The sequence below is a fragment of the Lipotes vexillifer genome, unplaced genomic scaffold (genome assembly GCF_000442215.2).
Source record: "Lipotes vexillifer unplaced genomic scaffold, Lipotes_vexillifer_v1.1 scaffold402, whole genome shotgun sequence".
In the NCBI taxonomy this organism is placed as follows: domain Eukaryota; kingdom Metazoa; phylum Chordata; class Mammalia; order Artiodactyla; family Lipotidae; genus Lipotes; species Lipotes vexillifer.
The window spans coordinates 3,838,533-3,853,153 of record NW_006798409.1 but is presented as its reverse complement, the minus strand read 5'-3'; the positions used below and the strand labels follow the sequence as shown (position 1 = coordinate 3,853,153).

Sequence of the window (14,621 nt, the reverse complement as noted above, 5' to 3'; positions counted from 1 at the left end):
GCTCAGTAGTTGTGGCGCGCAGGCTCAGTAGTTGTGGCACACGGGCTTAGTTGCTCCGCGGCATGTGGGATCTTCCCAGACCAGGGCTCGAATCCGTGTCCCGTGCATTGGCAGGCGGGTTCTTAACCACTGTGCCACCAGGGAAGTCCCTTATTATTTATTTATTTATTTATTTATTTTTGGCTGTGTCGGGTCTTAGTTGCGGCACGTGGCATCTTTCGTCGTGGCGTGCGGGCTTTCTCTAGTTGTGGCGTGCAGGTTTTCTCTCGTTGTGGTTCGCAGGCTCCAGGGCGCGTGGGCTCTGTAGCTGTGGTGCGAGGGTTCCAGAGCGCATGGGTTCTGTAGTTTGCGGCACACAGGCTGTCTAGTTGAGACGTGCGAGCTCAGCAGTTGTGGCATTCGGGCTTAGTTGCCCTGCGGCATGTGCGATCTTAGTTCCCTAACCAGGGATCGAACCCACGTTCCCTGCATTGTAAGGCGGATTCTTTACCACTGGACCACCAGGGAAGTCCCTGTTTATCTATTTAATATATAGTAGTGTGTACATTTTAATCCCAAACTCCTCGTTTATCCCTCCCTGCCACCCCCACATTGTGTTTCTTGATTACTGGAGAGGCTTAGTTCAGAAAGTATCTGAATGGTGTCCTTATTTCCTCTCGAGGCATGGGAATGCCCTGATGATTTTACTTTTTCTTTCTGCAGAGATCTAATCTGACATTTTAAAGTCTGGGTGCTATAGCTTAAATACTTACGTCAGCAAAGCTTTATGTGAGGCCTGGTAAACTTGAGAAGAACCAGTTTGCATTAAATTGATACCAAAAAAGGAGGGGGGATTTTAAGGACCTCTTTTAGAAAAAGGAGAAGGGATTATTTTTGGTGCTGTCCTCAGTGCTCTGCCATGTTTTCTGCTGGATGGCTTCTGCGTGGGTTTACTATGCTGAATATCTGCATGCAGGAGTCTCAGCTATAGGAGTCCCCCAGGTGTTTCTCCACGGGTAGAAAGGACGCTTTGCTGGGCCTCGTGCAGATCTTATGGCAGGTTCCGGGTGCGGCTCCCGGACCCCTCCATCGTGTGGGGTGTTCTCGGCTGCAGTAATGAGGGTGAAGGGAGAGTAGTCCCGTCTCAAGGAAGCCTCAGTATTCTCATGTATCTCAGGGGGTTCACAATAAGTAAATCTGACCGCCAGCTGCAAGCTCCCTGGTTAACAAGTTCATGTTCTGTGGTTATTCCGGCTCACTGTACCCTGAGGTGGCAGGAAGGGTCGTAGTCCCAGGAGTCCCTGGGTCTAGGGTTGAGTTCAGACCAGCTGTTCCTCCTTCACCACAAGCATCCCTGTACTTCTTTCCTGCAGGAGGTAAAGATGAGCTGGTCCCTTCTCGTGGTAACTAATGTGTATTATATCACTAGCAAGCGCCTGTTGCAGGGGCCTAAGTGATATCTGAGCCTTCCCAGCAGCTGCAGGAGCTGGGGCCTCCTTTTACAGAGGAGACCCTGCCCAGGTCAGTCAGGAGGCAGTAAGTCAGGGACGAGGACTTGAACCTGGGGCCCTCTGGCTGCGGCCAAGCTCTGCCTTTTGTGCTGTGCAGCCTCGCTCCGTAGCCATAATCCGAGTCCTTGTTTTCCTGAGGCCTGACCTTGCCCTCTGTGACCTTCTGGTGGTTGACTCTGTGTTTCCAGCGACGTCGGAGAGGCTGAATGGTAGAGCCAGACAGGCCCAGAGATCAGACAGTCCTCTAGTTCAAGGCTTTCACGTTATAGACGAGGAAACCAGGGGCATCTGACCTGTCAGCACGGTTGCAGGTCTCCAAACTCCAAGTTCTTGGCAGAATACCAAAATTTAGCTTGTGTGTATTGTAATTTAAAAAAGAGCAAACAGGTCAGGCGGATATGCCATCTTCCTGTGCTTTCCAACCACCTGGATCTAAAATGTGCTTATAAGTAACATTTGTTTTGACCTGTTCAGGGTTGGATATTTTTTCTTTCTTTCTTTCTTTCTTTTTTTTTAAATAGGCTCCCAGCAACAGCCTTGCAAGCAAACTTCCCTTCACTGTTGGGTGTGTTAAAGGAGTCCGTGCAGTTGAATCTCGCTCCCCCTGGTTATTTTCTGCTTCTCAGGTACCGTGTCCCTGCACTCACGTCACCGTATTTTTCTTCGGGAACATGTTTTTATTTCTGCAGCGTTCTCGGTCTGAAGCTGACTGTCTCTCAACAGCATGCTGAACGACTTTGTAACAAGAACTCCCAACCTGGAGAGCAAGAAGGATCAAAAAGATCTGCAGGTCTGTATGTGCAAGTCTGGCAGGCTGTTACTGTCCCAGGAGTATCGCCCACCTTTAGAGGGTCTCACTGGAGATAGTAAACATTGGGCAGAACCAGATCTTAGATTTGCATTTGTTCCCACATCTGATTCCCTGCGCTACTGTCTTTAGAGGCCTCGATACAACCTCCTGATGAAGGTTCTCGTGTTAGACTTCACCAGTCGACCGTGCAGCTTACAAGGCACCCTCTCGCTTCCCACTGTACACAGATGTATGCGGACTTACTCTGCAGCATGACTGGAACAATAAGTCTATCTTTATGCACAGATTCCTTTCCTTAGAACCTTCCCCCGTCTTTTTAAAGCAATATAGACCCACAGGAAATTTCAGAAACACTGAAAAACAAAAGTAAAACTCACCCATAGAAGAAGGAAAATCTTCTCCTTTGAGTAGAATGCCAGCTATCGATAATACATAGACAGGGCTTCCCTGGTGGCGCAGCGGTTGAGAGTCCGCCTGCCGATGCGGGGGACGCGGGTTCGTGCCCCGGTCCGGGAAGATCCCCCGTGCCGCGGAGCGGCTGGGCCCGTGAGCCATGGCCGCTGAGCCTGTGCATCCGGAGCCTGTGCTCCGCAACGGGAGAGACCACGGCAGTGGGAGGCCCGCGTACCGCACAAATAAATAAATAAATAAATAAATAAATTAAATAATACATAGAAGTAATGAAGGAGTTAGAAAAGTCATTATTTTGCAACCATTATAATCCTTGAGTGAGGAGCTTTTTGAGTCAAAGCCTTTAAACTGGGTTGTGTAGTTTATTACTACTGATATTACTGCTAATCGTTGTGATCCCTGGTGTTTGTGAAATATCTGTCCAGTTCCTGATTCTGAGGCACTAGAGTTCTGCCTAAAGCACAGTGACTCCTTTGGCTCAACCAGTAGAGAAGAAATCATCACCCAAGGGCAAGTGCTGCAGCCCAGCCCTTGGGTAGCACCTCCTGCGCTCACCTGGAAACCCTCCCCCTTCCATGGGCTGTTGCCTGCCGCAGCCCCTCCGTTTCCAGTCCATAGGCCGGACTGTGGCCACAGGCACTACCGCAGCTGGTGCGGCTCGCTCTGCTTCTGTCCGTCAGGGGGCCGGGTGGGCCTCTGCGTCCACCCCACGATGTCCCAGCCTCCCTGACACTGACTCCTTCCTGCTGTTTCCAGGCACCCCAACTTCTTTCCCATCCATTCACTGCACTTGAAATGGGAGCTCTTCTAAGTCCTCAACCCCTTTTCTTGATCTGCTTTTAAGAATTTATTTTATTAAAGTAGAGTTGATGTACAGTGTTGTGTTAGTTTCTGCTGTACAGCAGAGTGACTCAGTTACACACATACATATATATATCCTTTCTCATATTCTTTTCCATTATGGTTTATCACAGGATGTTGAATATAGCTCCCTGTGCTCTACAGCAGGTCCTTGTTGTTTATCCATCCTGTATATATAATACTTTGCATCTGCTAATCCCAAACTCCCACTCCATCCCTCCCCCACCCCACCCACCTTGGCAACCACAAGTCTGTTCTCTACGTCTGTGAGTCTGTTTCTATTTTGTAGATAAGTTCATTTGTGTCATATTTTAGATTCCACATAGAAGTGATAGCAAATGGTATTTGTCTTTCTCTGGTATGATCATCACCAGGTCCATCCATCTATTCTGGACCTTCCTTGCCGCCGTCATCCACCCCACACCTCTGCCCAGGTGCACCACGGACAGTTCCCGCGGGTGCACCCCCCTTGCCACCGGCAGGCAGACGTTCTCTTGCTTCATGCCCGAACGCAGCTGCTGGGCTCATAGTGGAAGTCAGGACTGTTTGGTCCTCAGGCGTCAGGGACGCACGGCCCCTCTTAGCTGGCAACACTCGATGATACCCGCTCAGTGCTTCTACCTCTGTCCCAGCTACTTGACCAAATTCGTTCCTCATGGAACTCCTGATACGGATGACTCCTCACTTCACCCTCGAGTCAATTTAATTTATGCAGTTTTGTTTCTTGTATTATTCAAAGATGCATTTCTAGCAAGAATCCGTGGTCCTGAAGAAACTGGAAATCTAATCTGCCAAACGCGTTGTGCCGCTGTGACTTTCTATGTCTCTGTTTTACCCAAGTTGGCCAGAGAGTAGCCTGAGCCACGAGTGGCTGTTGAGCCCTTGAAATGTGGCTTGTCTGAACTGAATGTGCTGTAACTGTAAACACACAGCAGATTTCAAAGACTTAACATAACAAAGAATGCGTAACCTCACTAACAATTTTATATTGATTATATGTTGATACTCTGTTGGATATATTGTGTTAAGCATTATGAACTTGTTTCTTCTTTTAATGTAGCTCCTAGAAAACTTGGTATTACCTGCATGGTTCACAGCTGCGGCTTGCATTATATTTATATCGGATGGTGCTATTTTAGGCACTTAAGATTCTTTTCCTTAACTAACCTCCTTTCCTCTTTCTCCTGACTACTCTCAGGAAGTCACTCAAAAAATTCTAGAAGCTGTCGGGAACATTGCTGGCTCTTCCTTGGAACAAACCAGCTGGCTGAGCAGAAACCTGGAAGTGAAGGCTCGGCCTCAGATCTCTCTAGAAGAATCTGATGATGAGGAAGATTTGCACGGTAGGTGTAGAAGGGTCAAAAAGTAATGCCCAGGGCTTCCCTGGTGGCGCAGTGGTTGAGAGTCCGCCTGCTGATGCAGGGGACACGGGTTCGTGCCCCGGTCCGGGAAGATCCCACATGCCACAAAGCGGCTGGGCCCGTGAGCCATGGCCACTGAGCCTGCGCGTCCAGAGCCTGTGCTCCACAATGGGAGAGGCCACAACAGGGAGAGGCCCACGTACCAGAAAAAAAATAAAAAGTAATGCCCAATGCCAGCTAGTGGGTCTAGTTTTGCCTTAAAAGTAAACTGGCTTTACTTCTTACAACATACGTTGTATGTATACTAAACAACAGGATTCCATTGGAAGGGTCCCGAGTGGCCCATGCTACCGTGTTACGTTCTCACTGAGCCGAGATGGGGGTCCAAGAAAGTAACTTCCCAAGATAATTTGCATGGAGTCAGTGATAGAAATCTGTGTGGGATAAAGAATAGGAGAATGTATGTTTTTCTTTTTGTGGAGCCGTGGAAAGAACACTTAGTAAACCAGCTAACTATCATCAGGCAGTTGATGTTGTATTTCATTTCTGGCCAACACACCCCTGCCTCTCGATGACCCTTGTGTTTGGTCATTGCCTGGGTGGTGAAGATTTTATCATGGAGGCCACACAGAGTAGGCACAGCCCAGCCTTATAGTTAGTTACAGCTTCCTAGGAAAATGGTCTGGAGACTCTCAGAGGAGACTCATCTGTGTACTCGGAGGACCACTGGTCAGCCAGATACTCTTGAGGAGTCTGAATTAAATGCAACAGGGTAGATTGTCAATTGCCGGTGCCCTGAAGACCACCAGACAAATGTATCATCAAGCAAATCTCAGGTTACTAGACCTGCTGCAGTGAGGGAGAAACTTGGCTGAGTCATAGGGGTGTCTCAACTCTAGGGGAAGTTTGGGGAGGATATTTATAAGGTTGTAGGGCCTTGGCTGGGTTGTTTGTGGCAGATCTTTCCAGGTGGGGACTGGGGCAGAGTTAGTAATAAGATACCTTTGCATTGGTGGGCACAGCACTAGGCGAGGGTCCACAAGTGGATGTTGATGAGATGCTGCTTGTTTTGATAAGTGAGCCACTTTAGTTGGTTGAGTTTTTCTTTCAGAATCAGGCATATCTTAGAGCAAGTAATTATTTTTGCAAGTTCTCGGTATTATTTAACACAGACAGGAAAGTATGCCCAGTCCCAGTGTCGCTCAACACTGGACAAGAAAATCAGTTTGGTCTCAGTTTTTTTGTTTTTTTTTTCCCTGGTACGTGGGCCTCTCACTGTTGTGACCTCTCCCGTTGTGGAGCACAGGCTCCAGACACGCAGGCTCAGCGGCCATGGCTCACGGGCCCAGCCGCTCCGTGGCACGTGGGATCTTCCCGGACCGGGGCACGAACCCGTGTCCCCTGCATCGGCAAGCAGACTCTCAACCACTGCGCCACCAGGGAAGCCCTGGTCTCAGTTTTATTAACACGAGCAAAAATATTACATCTAAGTTCTCAGTCGGAACTACATAGCGCAGTGCCCACCACAAGGTAAATGTTCAAAAACTGCTAGTTCTGTCATGTTTTATGACCTCTGTCATTATTGTTAGCGGTAGTTACATCAGCAGAAGCAAAGCTGAATTTGTGGTTTTTAATATACAAAGGAAGGTGTGTCGAGAAGTCTGGGCTCTTTCCTCTTGCAAGTAAACGAAACCAGCTTCAGGCGTGTAGAAACACAGCAGCACAGAACTTTCTGGCTCATGTACAGGAAAAGCCCAGGCATCTACATCTGGTTTTAGTCAGAGCGGGAGCTAGGTGTTCAGATGAACGTCATCAAGTCTCATGCAAAGACTCCGGTTGGCTGTTCAGGGCCTGTGGCTGACCCGGGCCTGTGGCTGACCCAGAGGAGGAGCGGAAAGGCTGGTGCCCCGGAGCTCCGAGAAATGGGCTCCCACCCAAGAGGGGCTTCTCTTGCCAGGAGGAGGAAGGATGGTGTCAGACAGACACGTCATAGTACCGCCTCCATTACTTCTGCCATATTTGTTTGACAGCTAGTTTTGTGGTTTACATAAGAAAATAATTATACTTTACTCTGTAATGCAGATCCTATAACTAGTATGCTATCATTTACTAATGTAAACCAACAATTATGCTTTCTCAGGCTGCGGTTATGATTATAGTTGTGGTTCTAGGGAAAGCGAGCTCGTGCATCTCCTCGGCTCATCTGCCCTCAGTTATTCCCGATGTAGGTACTGATATAGGGATTAAACTGCTCCTCCACCACCAGTGCACCTGAGCTGTGCTGAGTCAAGTGTCATTGGGCCTGGCTTTTGTGCAGTAATTAAATTTAACCTCAAGACAATACTGTAGTAAAATGATTACCTGATTTTTATTTTAAAAAAGAAAGCCAAAAAAGAAAGCAAAAAATAAAAAAATAAAATAAATTTAAAAAGAAAGCATAGAATTCCAAAGCTGGAGGTGATTTGGGGGCTTCTCAATAAGACATAATTAGCAAATTATAGAGGACCAAAAGACTCTTTGGATCATACACTATATTTTGTTTCGGTCTTGAACAAACTAAGTATGCATACTGGCCGTCTAAATCATGAAACAGAATGAGGCTTCAAATGATGTGTTTCTCCACTTAGAGTTCTTATGTGTGCAGTGCACGTGCAGGGTCCTTCCTGTACGTTTGCGTCTGGCATGTGCCATGCACTGTGTTCTAGTTGCTGGTGATGCAGCAGGAAACAAAATGAGCAGGGCCTCTGCTCTCGCGGGGGTGGGAGGGATGCGGAAGGTGATAGTCCAAAGTAAATTAACAAAGGTATCTTTCAACTCTTCTGGAAATCCAAAGTTACTCCAAAATGAAAGTTTTTTTTTTAATGGGTGCGGGGCTGGGGGCCACTTCAGATGTCGCAGAACATATCCCCAAGGAAGTGTCAGTTGTGCTGAGAAATACAAGGTAAGGGGGCAGCCATTGCAAAGATCCGGGAAGGCGCAGCCCAGAAGGGATGGCAAGTCCTTGAGGTGGGAGTGGGCCAGGCCCAAGAAACCTGGAGATCAGCTTGGCTGGAGCCTAATGCGCGGTCATGCAAGGTCAGGGTGAGAGCGGGGGTGGAAGGTTGTCCGGCTTGATGCAGAGCACACTTAAGAGCTTGGCCATCAGCCCGCTTGCTGTGGGAAACCATTAAAGTGTTTGGAGCAGTGACAGGATCTTATTGAGTTTTCAGAAAACATGAGTTTGGCTGCCGGGAGCAATGTGGGCTGCAGCAACCGAGAACAGAAACTGGGAGTTCAGTTAAAAGCATTTCATGGTGCTTTGGGCAAGAGAAGATGTTGGCTTAGAGGCATGGGCTCTAGGGAAAGGTGGACTGGTGTGAGTGCGGCATCAACAGAACTTGCCGATGGATTGGAAGTGGTAGTTTAAAGAAAAAAAGGCAAACAAGGATGACTTTGGGGTTTTTGTTGTTTGGTTGTTTGTTTGTTTTATTTATTTTTGGCCGCGTTGGGTCTTCATTGCTGAGCACAGGCTTTCTCTAGTTGCGGGCGAGCGGGGGCTACCCTAAGTTGTGGTGCTTGGGCTTCTCATTGCGGTGGCTTCTCCTGTTGTGGAGCACGGGTTCTGGGCGCACGGGCTTCCGTAGTTGTGGCTCACGGGCTCAGTACTTGTGGTTCGCGGGCTCTAGAGCGCAGGCTCAGTAGTTGTGGCGCACGGGCTTAGTTGCTCCGTGGCACGTGGGATCTTCCCGGACCAGGGCTCGAACCCTGCGTTGGAAGGCGGATTCTTCTTTTTTTTTTTTGCGGTACGCGGGGCTCTCACTGTTGTGGCCTCTCCTGTTGCGGAGCACAGGCTCCGGACGCGCAGGCTCAGCAGCCATGGCTCACGGGCCCAGCCACTCCGCGGCATGTGGGATCTTCCTGGACCCGGGCGCGAGCCCACGTCCCCTGCATCAGCAGGCGGACTCTCAACCACTGCGCCACCAGGGAAGCCCTGACAGGTGGATTCTTAAGCACTGCGCCACTGGGGAAGTCCCATGACTTTGGTTTTTTGGTTTAAACAATTGAGCTGGAAAAGTCTGAAGCAAGAACATTTTGGAGAGGGAGATGGAGCTTGGGTTTGCATGTGTTACATTTGAGATGTCTGGGAAGGAATCAGAAAAGGTCAGCAGCGTAGGAGGAAAAACCAAGAGAACATGGAGTCATGGAAACTATGAGAAGAGAGTGTTTCCAGAAGGAGGGCGTAGGAATGCAGCGGAAGGCTGCTGAGAGGTAGCGTGAGATAAGGACAGAGACTCCCTGGATTTGACGGGGCTGTCGGTTTGTTTTTCAATTGGAGTTAACCAAAGCCTATTTGTGCGGTGATGGAATAGTACAGCGGAGGGGGAGAAATTAATACCAAAGAGTGAAAGGATAGTTAGAAAGCAAAGTCTTCAACAGCCACAGGGCCAGGATTAATATCGTAAATGGAATTAGCGTTCTTTGACAGGAGCCAGGAACGTGTCTATCAAAACAGGAGACAAGGGCTTCCCTGGTGGCGCAGTGGTTGAGAGTCCGCCTGCCGATGCAGGGGACGCGGGTTCGTGCCCCGTTCCGGGAAGATCCCACATGCCGCGGAGCGGCTGGGCCCGTGAGCCATGGCCGCTGAGGCTGCGCGTCCGGAGCCTGTGCTCTGCAACGGGAGAGGCCACAACAGTGAGAGGCCTGTGTACCGCAAAAAAAAAAACAAAAAACAAAAAACAAGAGACAAGGCAGAGAACACAGATATAAATGTCCCAGGTTAATAACGCATAGCGGCCAAACTGAGGGTGTTTCTGTTTGTTTACATTAATTTTCTCAGTGAAATATGAGATGAGCTTACCAGCTGAGGAGGGACAGATATCGATGGTTATGGAGGGAGGAGGTGAAAGAATTATGTTGGAGACTGGGAAAGCCAGCACAGCGCTGAGGGACATGGGGGAGGGTTGTCTAGTAGCATCAGGTCATTTTTGAGTTGCACAGTCATGAGGTAAAGTGAGATCTGTTTCAGAGTAGTCCGGTTTTCTCCAGAGCATTTAGCTGCATAGAACTGCATGGGCAATCATTGGGTTTAGCCAGCTTTGCATTTTTCTAGGTGAGTGCTTCAGAGGGAGAGAGAAGCAAAAAAGTTAAGGATGTTGGCAAGGTGAACGATAGACCACGGGTATGGGTGGGGAGATAGAGAAGTGAAGACCTGGGGGGATTGATGGGTAGTTAAGGAGGTGAACTCAGGGGGTTGGAGGCTTGTGCAAGGATTCAGGAAATTGTCAGAGCAGCATTCCAGGAGTAAGTGAGCAGGAAAGGTAAGATGTGGTCACGGTAGGGTGCTGGAAATGGAGACTTTGGAAATTCATGAGGTCAAGGGTATGATGGTGACAGTGGCTGGCTGAGCTGGAACAAAATAAAACCTTGCTGGAAAAGAAAAGACTAAGGGGCTCAGAGGCCAGGATGTTAGAGGGGTCATCCAGGGGGATGTCGAAGCTCCAAAAATGGTGATGAGAATGGAAGCGGGGAGGAAGACAGTGAGTTGGTGCTGATTTATTTGATCAGAATACCCAGATTCTTAGTTGCTGAAGTTGAACATGTTAGCAGAGAAGAATACGTAACATGTACGTACGTACAGAGTCAGTGTGAAAGGCGGGAGCTCATGACTCAAGTTCATCTGATGCTTTGGGGGCATAAATGGTGACCTATTGTCCTGATTAAAACACACATGCCTCTTTTAGCAGATGCTGCTGCCGCCGCTTCAGCAATGGTGTCCGCGTCTGCCCCTTCGGTGTACAGCGTGCAAGCCCTCTCCCTCCTGGCAGAGGTACATATGCATCTGGCTTGTCATCCCCCCACAGAAGTGAGGCTTTGTGAGGGCGTTCATTCTCAGGGGCCAGGGTGCACGGGCTGCACCGTCCCGGGTGAGTTCATAAGCCAGTCTTGGCCTCAAGCTGCCCCGTGGAGTTTTCTTGTTAGGCTGTGTATACCCCGAGGACTAAATTTTGTATTGCCGCCTGCTTTAGGAGATTTCTGTTTTCTGGCGGTCCTGTTCTTCTAGGTTCTGGCATCCCTCCTGGACATGGTTTATCGAAGTGATGAGAAGGAGAGAGCGGTGCCGTTGATCTCCCGTTTGCTTTACTATGTTTTTCCTTACTTACGCAATCACAGGTAACGCCGCCTTCTCCATTGTACCCCACCCACGTGTGGAAAGATAGCTTATGGGAAATGTGTCCAGCGGGGTTCCTTGCACCATCTCTGACCTTGGCCCTTTCCCCTTCCCACCCCTTTCAGTGCCTACAATGCCCCCAGCTTCCGGGCTGGCGCCCAGCTGCTGAGCTCTCTAAGCGGTTATGCCTACACGAAACGAGCCTGGAAAAAAGAAGTCCTGGAATTATTCTTGGACCCGGCCTTCTTCCAGATGGACACTTCTTGTGTGCAGTAAGAAATGCTGTCCTGATAAAAAAAAAAAAACATGCCCTGAATCTTCAAGTGGAAAAGTGTTTGGGTTTCTGTAATTAATTCTCATTCCTGAAATGGAAGAAGCAGAGCTAGCATCAACCCAAATCATAGGACACCACTCACAGGTTAACCGTGTATTTCTGGGAACAGAATTAAGTCTTCTAAAAACTACAAAGGTGCCTTTTTTTAATCAGGAGAAGAATTCCAAGTAAGAGCACATTTTTCCTAAAGAGCATTGCATGGTGTTCCAGTGGTACTTGGTCTGGTGCTACTTTATCTTGTAATCACAAAATGCTTGACCAGCATTAAGATGATGGGGCTCCATGGTGACACTGCGGTGTCCTTATCCCACTTCTCGGCTTACACTCCCCGATTCCTCACTGAGACCTTGAGGCTAGCCAGGCTCTGCGTGGGCAGTGGAGATCCGTGCAATCACAGGCACAGGATGAACTAGCTGCGCCTTTTTCTTAGAGGTCAACAGAACCACTCGTAACTCTGCCCCTGGCTTGACTGAACAGGTCTTCATTAATGGCAGGGGGAGACGGTGGAGACTGGTCAGCTTTTTTATATGGGCTGAGGGTTTGCCCAGCCACCACCAGCGGCCATGGCTGTAATTCTGTTGCACTGCGGGGAACCCGCTGAGAACTAGTGGTATTTGTCTTCACAGCCCCAATTCTTTCCATTAACACAAGTGTATGGACATCATCTGTGTGAACACATTTAAGGGCAACCCTTGCAAAAGCCAAGGTACCTTGACAATTTGTGTTTTCTTTTATGGTGAGCTGGGAATTATTCATTATTCCCTATGTTAAGGTTATAAATGAAAAACTTTTGCTTAACATTTCCTTACATAAAAACTATTCAGGGCTTCCCTGGTGGCGCAGTGGTTGGGAGTCCGCCTGCCGATGCAGGGGACACGGGTTCGTGCCCCGGTCCGGGAAGATCCCACATGCTGCGGAGCGGCTGGGCCCGTGAGCCATGGCCGCTGAGCCTGCGCGTCCGGAGCCTGTGCTCCGCAGCGGGAGAGGCCACAACAGTGAGAGGTCCGCGTAAGGCGAAAAAAAAAAAAAAAAAAAAAAAAAAAACTATTCATCCCTTTCACTAACTTTTCAGAAAGCAGTTTTTAATAGATCTTAAAGGGACATGGTCTTTTCTTGATGCTTTTAATCAGACTGTCACCCTTTGCATATTTAATTAATTTTGCTTTTTTTAATATCCAGTTGGAAGTCCATTATTGACCATCTTCTGACTCATGAGAAAACAATGTTTAAAGATTTAATGAGTAAGTTCTGTTATGTGCACATAAGTCACACTTTAAAGGACCAATTCCTTTTGGTCATAATCAGCTTTAACCACGTATTTCAGAGCCCAACTCAAACCTTTTTTAGTGCCATATCAGCCACAGAATGTAATGTGATGTGCAGAATATGCCGGGACTACGTGAATAAACCTTCCTATTTCCAGTCTATTGACACGAATGCCTTTAACTACCTTTTTTGCAGTTTTATAGTGGAGAAAATATTTTTGAAAGTAATGATAAGTTGACCACAATTGGCTAGGAGTACTTTCCTGTACCTCATATCCTCTTCAAATACCCCATCACTCAGTATCATGAAAGAAATAAGAACTTTTATAAATGTAAATACTTGAGTAACAACTGCATGCCCTTAATCAAGATCATGATCTTTCACCAGGGAAGATAGGAACAGTAGGAATTTCTCATCACTTACCTGTCATTGTAGTGTTCTCCCTAAATGGAACTTATTTGCTCTATTTATTCCAGGCATGCAGAGCAGTTCTTTAAAACTGTTCTCAAGTTTTGAGCAGAAAGCCATGCTGCTAAAGCGCCAGGCTTTTGCTGTCTTAAGTGGAGAACTTGATCAGTACCACCTTTACCTTCCTCTGATCCAAGGTAAGAAGGCCTGCCCTCCCCCAGCCCACCCCCCCCCAAAAAGAGACAGGCCCAGAGTGGCCAACATGGCTGGAAACCAGAGGGGCCCCGGGCAGGTGTTGGCGGAACGGGCAGACGTTAAATGAGTACTCAGCAGAGGTGATTGTGGAAGAACTTTGGAAATATATCGGTAAATCTGAAACTTTACTTTAAAAATCAGTTATTATGGGACTTCCCTGCTGGCGCAGTGGTTAAGAAGCCACCTGCCGATGCAGGGGCCACAGGTTCGAGCCCTGGTCCAGGAAGATCCCACATGCCGCAGAGCAACCAAGCCCATGCGCCACAACTACTGAGCCTGCGTTCTGGAGCCCGTGAGCCACAACTACTGAGCCCACGTGCCACAGCTACTGAAGCCCGTGTGCCTAGAGCCCGTGCTCCACAACAAGAGAAGCCACTGCAGTGAGGAGGCCGCACACCGCAATGAAGAGTAGCCCCCGCTCGCCGCAACTAGAGAAAGCCCGTGCACAGCAACGAAGACCCAACACAGCCGAAAATAACATGAATAAATAAATTTATTTTTTTTAAAAAAGCAAGACAAAAATCAATTATTATAATGCTATTAGTTTTTTTAATTTTTTAAACATTTTATTTATTTATTTTTGGCTGTGTTGGGTCTTTGTTGCTGTGCACGCGCTTTTCTCTAGTTGCGGCGAGCAGGGGCTACTCTTCGCTGTGGTGCACGGACTTCTCATTGCGGTGGCTTCTCTTGTTGCAGAGCACGGGCTCTAGACATGGGGGCTTCAATAGTCGTGGCTCGCGGGGTCTAGAGTGCAGGCTCAGTAGTTGTGGCGCACGAGCCTAGTTGCTCCGTGGCATGTGGGATCCTCCCAGACTAGGGCTTGAACCTGTGTCCCCTGCATTGGCAGGCAGATTCTTAACCACTGCGCCACCAGGGAAGTCCTATAAGGCTCTTCGTTTTTATTAGGTTGTTTTTTAAAGTCTGGCTGTGCTTCTTTAGCACTGTCTCCTGCTGGATCCCTCCTGCAGTGCAGATACTAAGTGAGGCCAGTGACAGAGCAAGATTTTGGAGAAGTACCTGATTTTTCCTTAGCAGTTTTTTCTCTTCTTCATACTCGCGGTATTCTTCGTCTGCTTCAAAAATGAATGATTGTGGGGCTTCCCTGGTGGCGCAGTGGTTGAGAGTCTGCCTGCCGATGCAAGGGACGCGGGTTCGTGCCCCGGTCCGGGAGGATCCCACATGCCGCGGAGCGGCTGGGCCTGTGAGCCATGGCCGCTGAGCCTGCACGTCTGGAGCCTGTGCTCTGCAACGGGAGAGGCCACAACAGTGAGAGGCC

The 14,621-nt window shown here is 48.5% G+C and overlaps 1 protein-coding gene across 1 annotated transcript in view; it reads left to right on the top strand.

The window, feature by feature from the left end:
* DOP1B (DOP1 leucine zipper like protein B) overlaps positions 1-14,621 on the top strand; it is a 105,739-nt gene that overhangs the window by 77,938 nt on the left and 13,180 nt on the right. The window contains exons 25-32 of the mRNA XM_007470498.1: positions 2,012-2,116; positions 2,214-2,280; positions 4,772-4,916; positions 10,658-10,740; positions 10,975-11,084; positions 11,208-11,354; positions 12,596-12,657; positions 13,159-13,287. Of these exons, the coding sequence (XP_007470560.1) occupies positions 2,012-2,116; positions 2,214-2,280; positions 4,772-4,916; positions 10,658-10,740; positions 10,975-11,084; positions 11,208-11,354; positions 12,596-12,657; positions 13,159-13,287 (848 nt within the window). The remainder of the gene's footprint in view (positions 1-2,011; positions 2,117-2,213; positions 2,281-4,771; positions 4,917-10,657; positions 10,741-10,974; positions 11,085-11,207; positions 11,355-12,595; positions 12,658-13,158; positions 13,288-14,621) is intronic.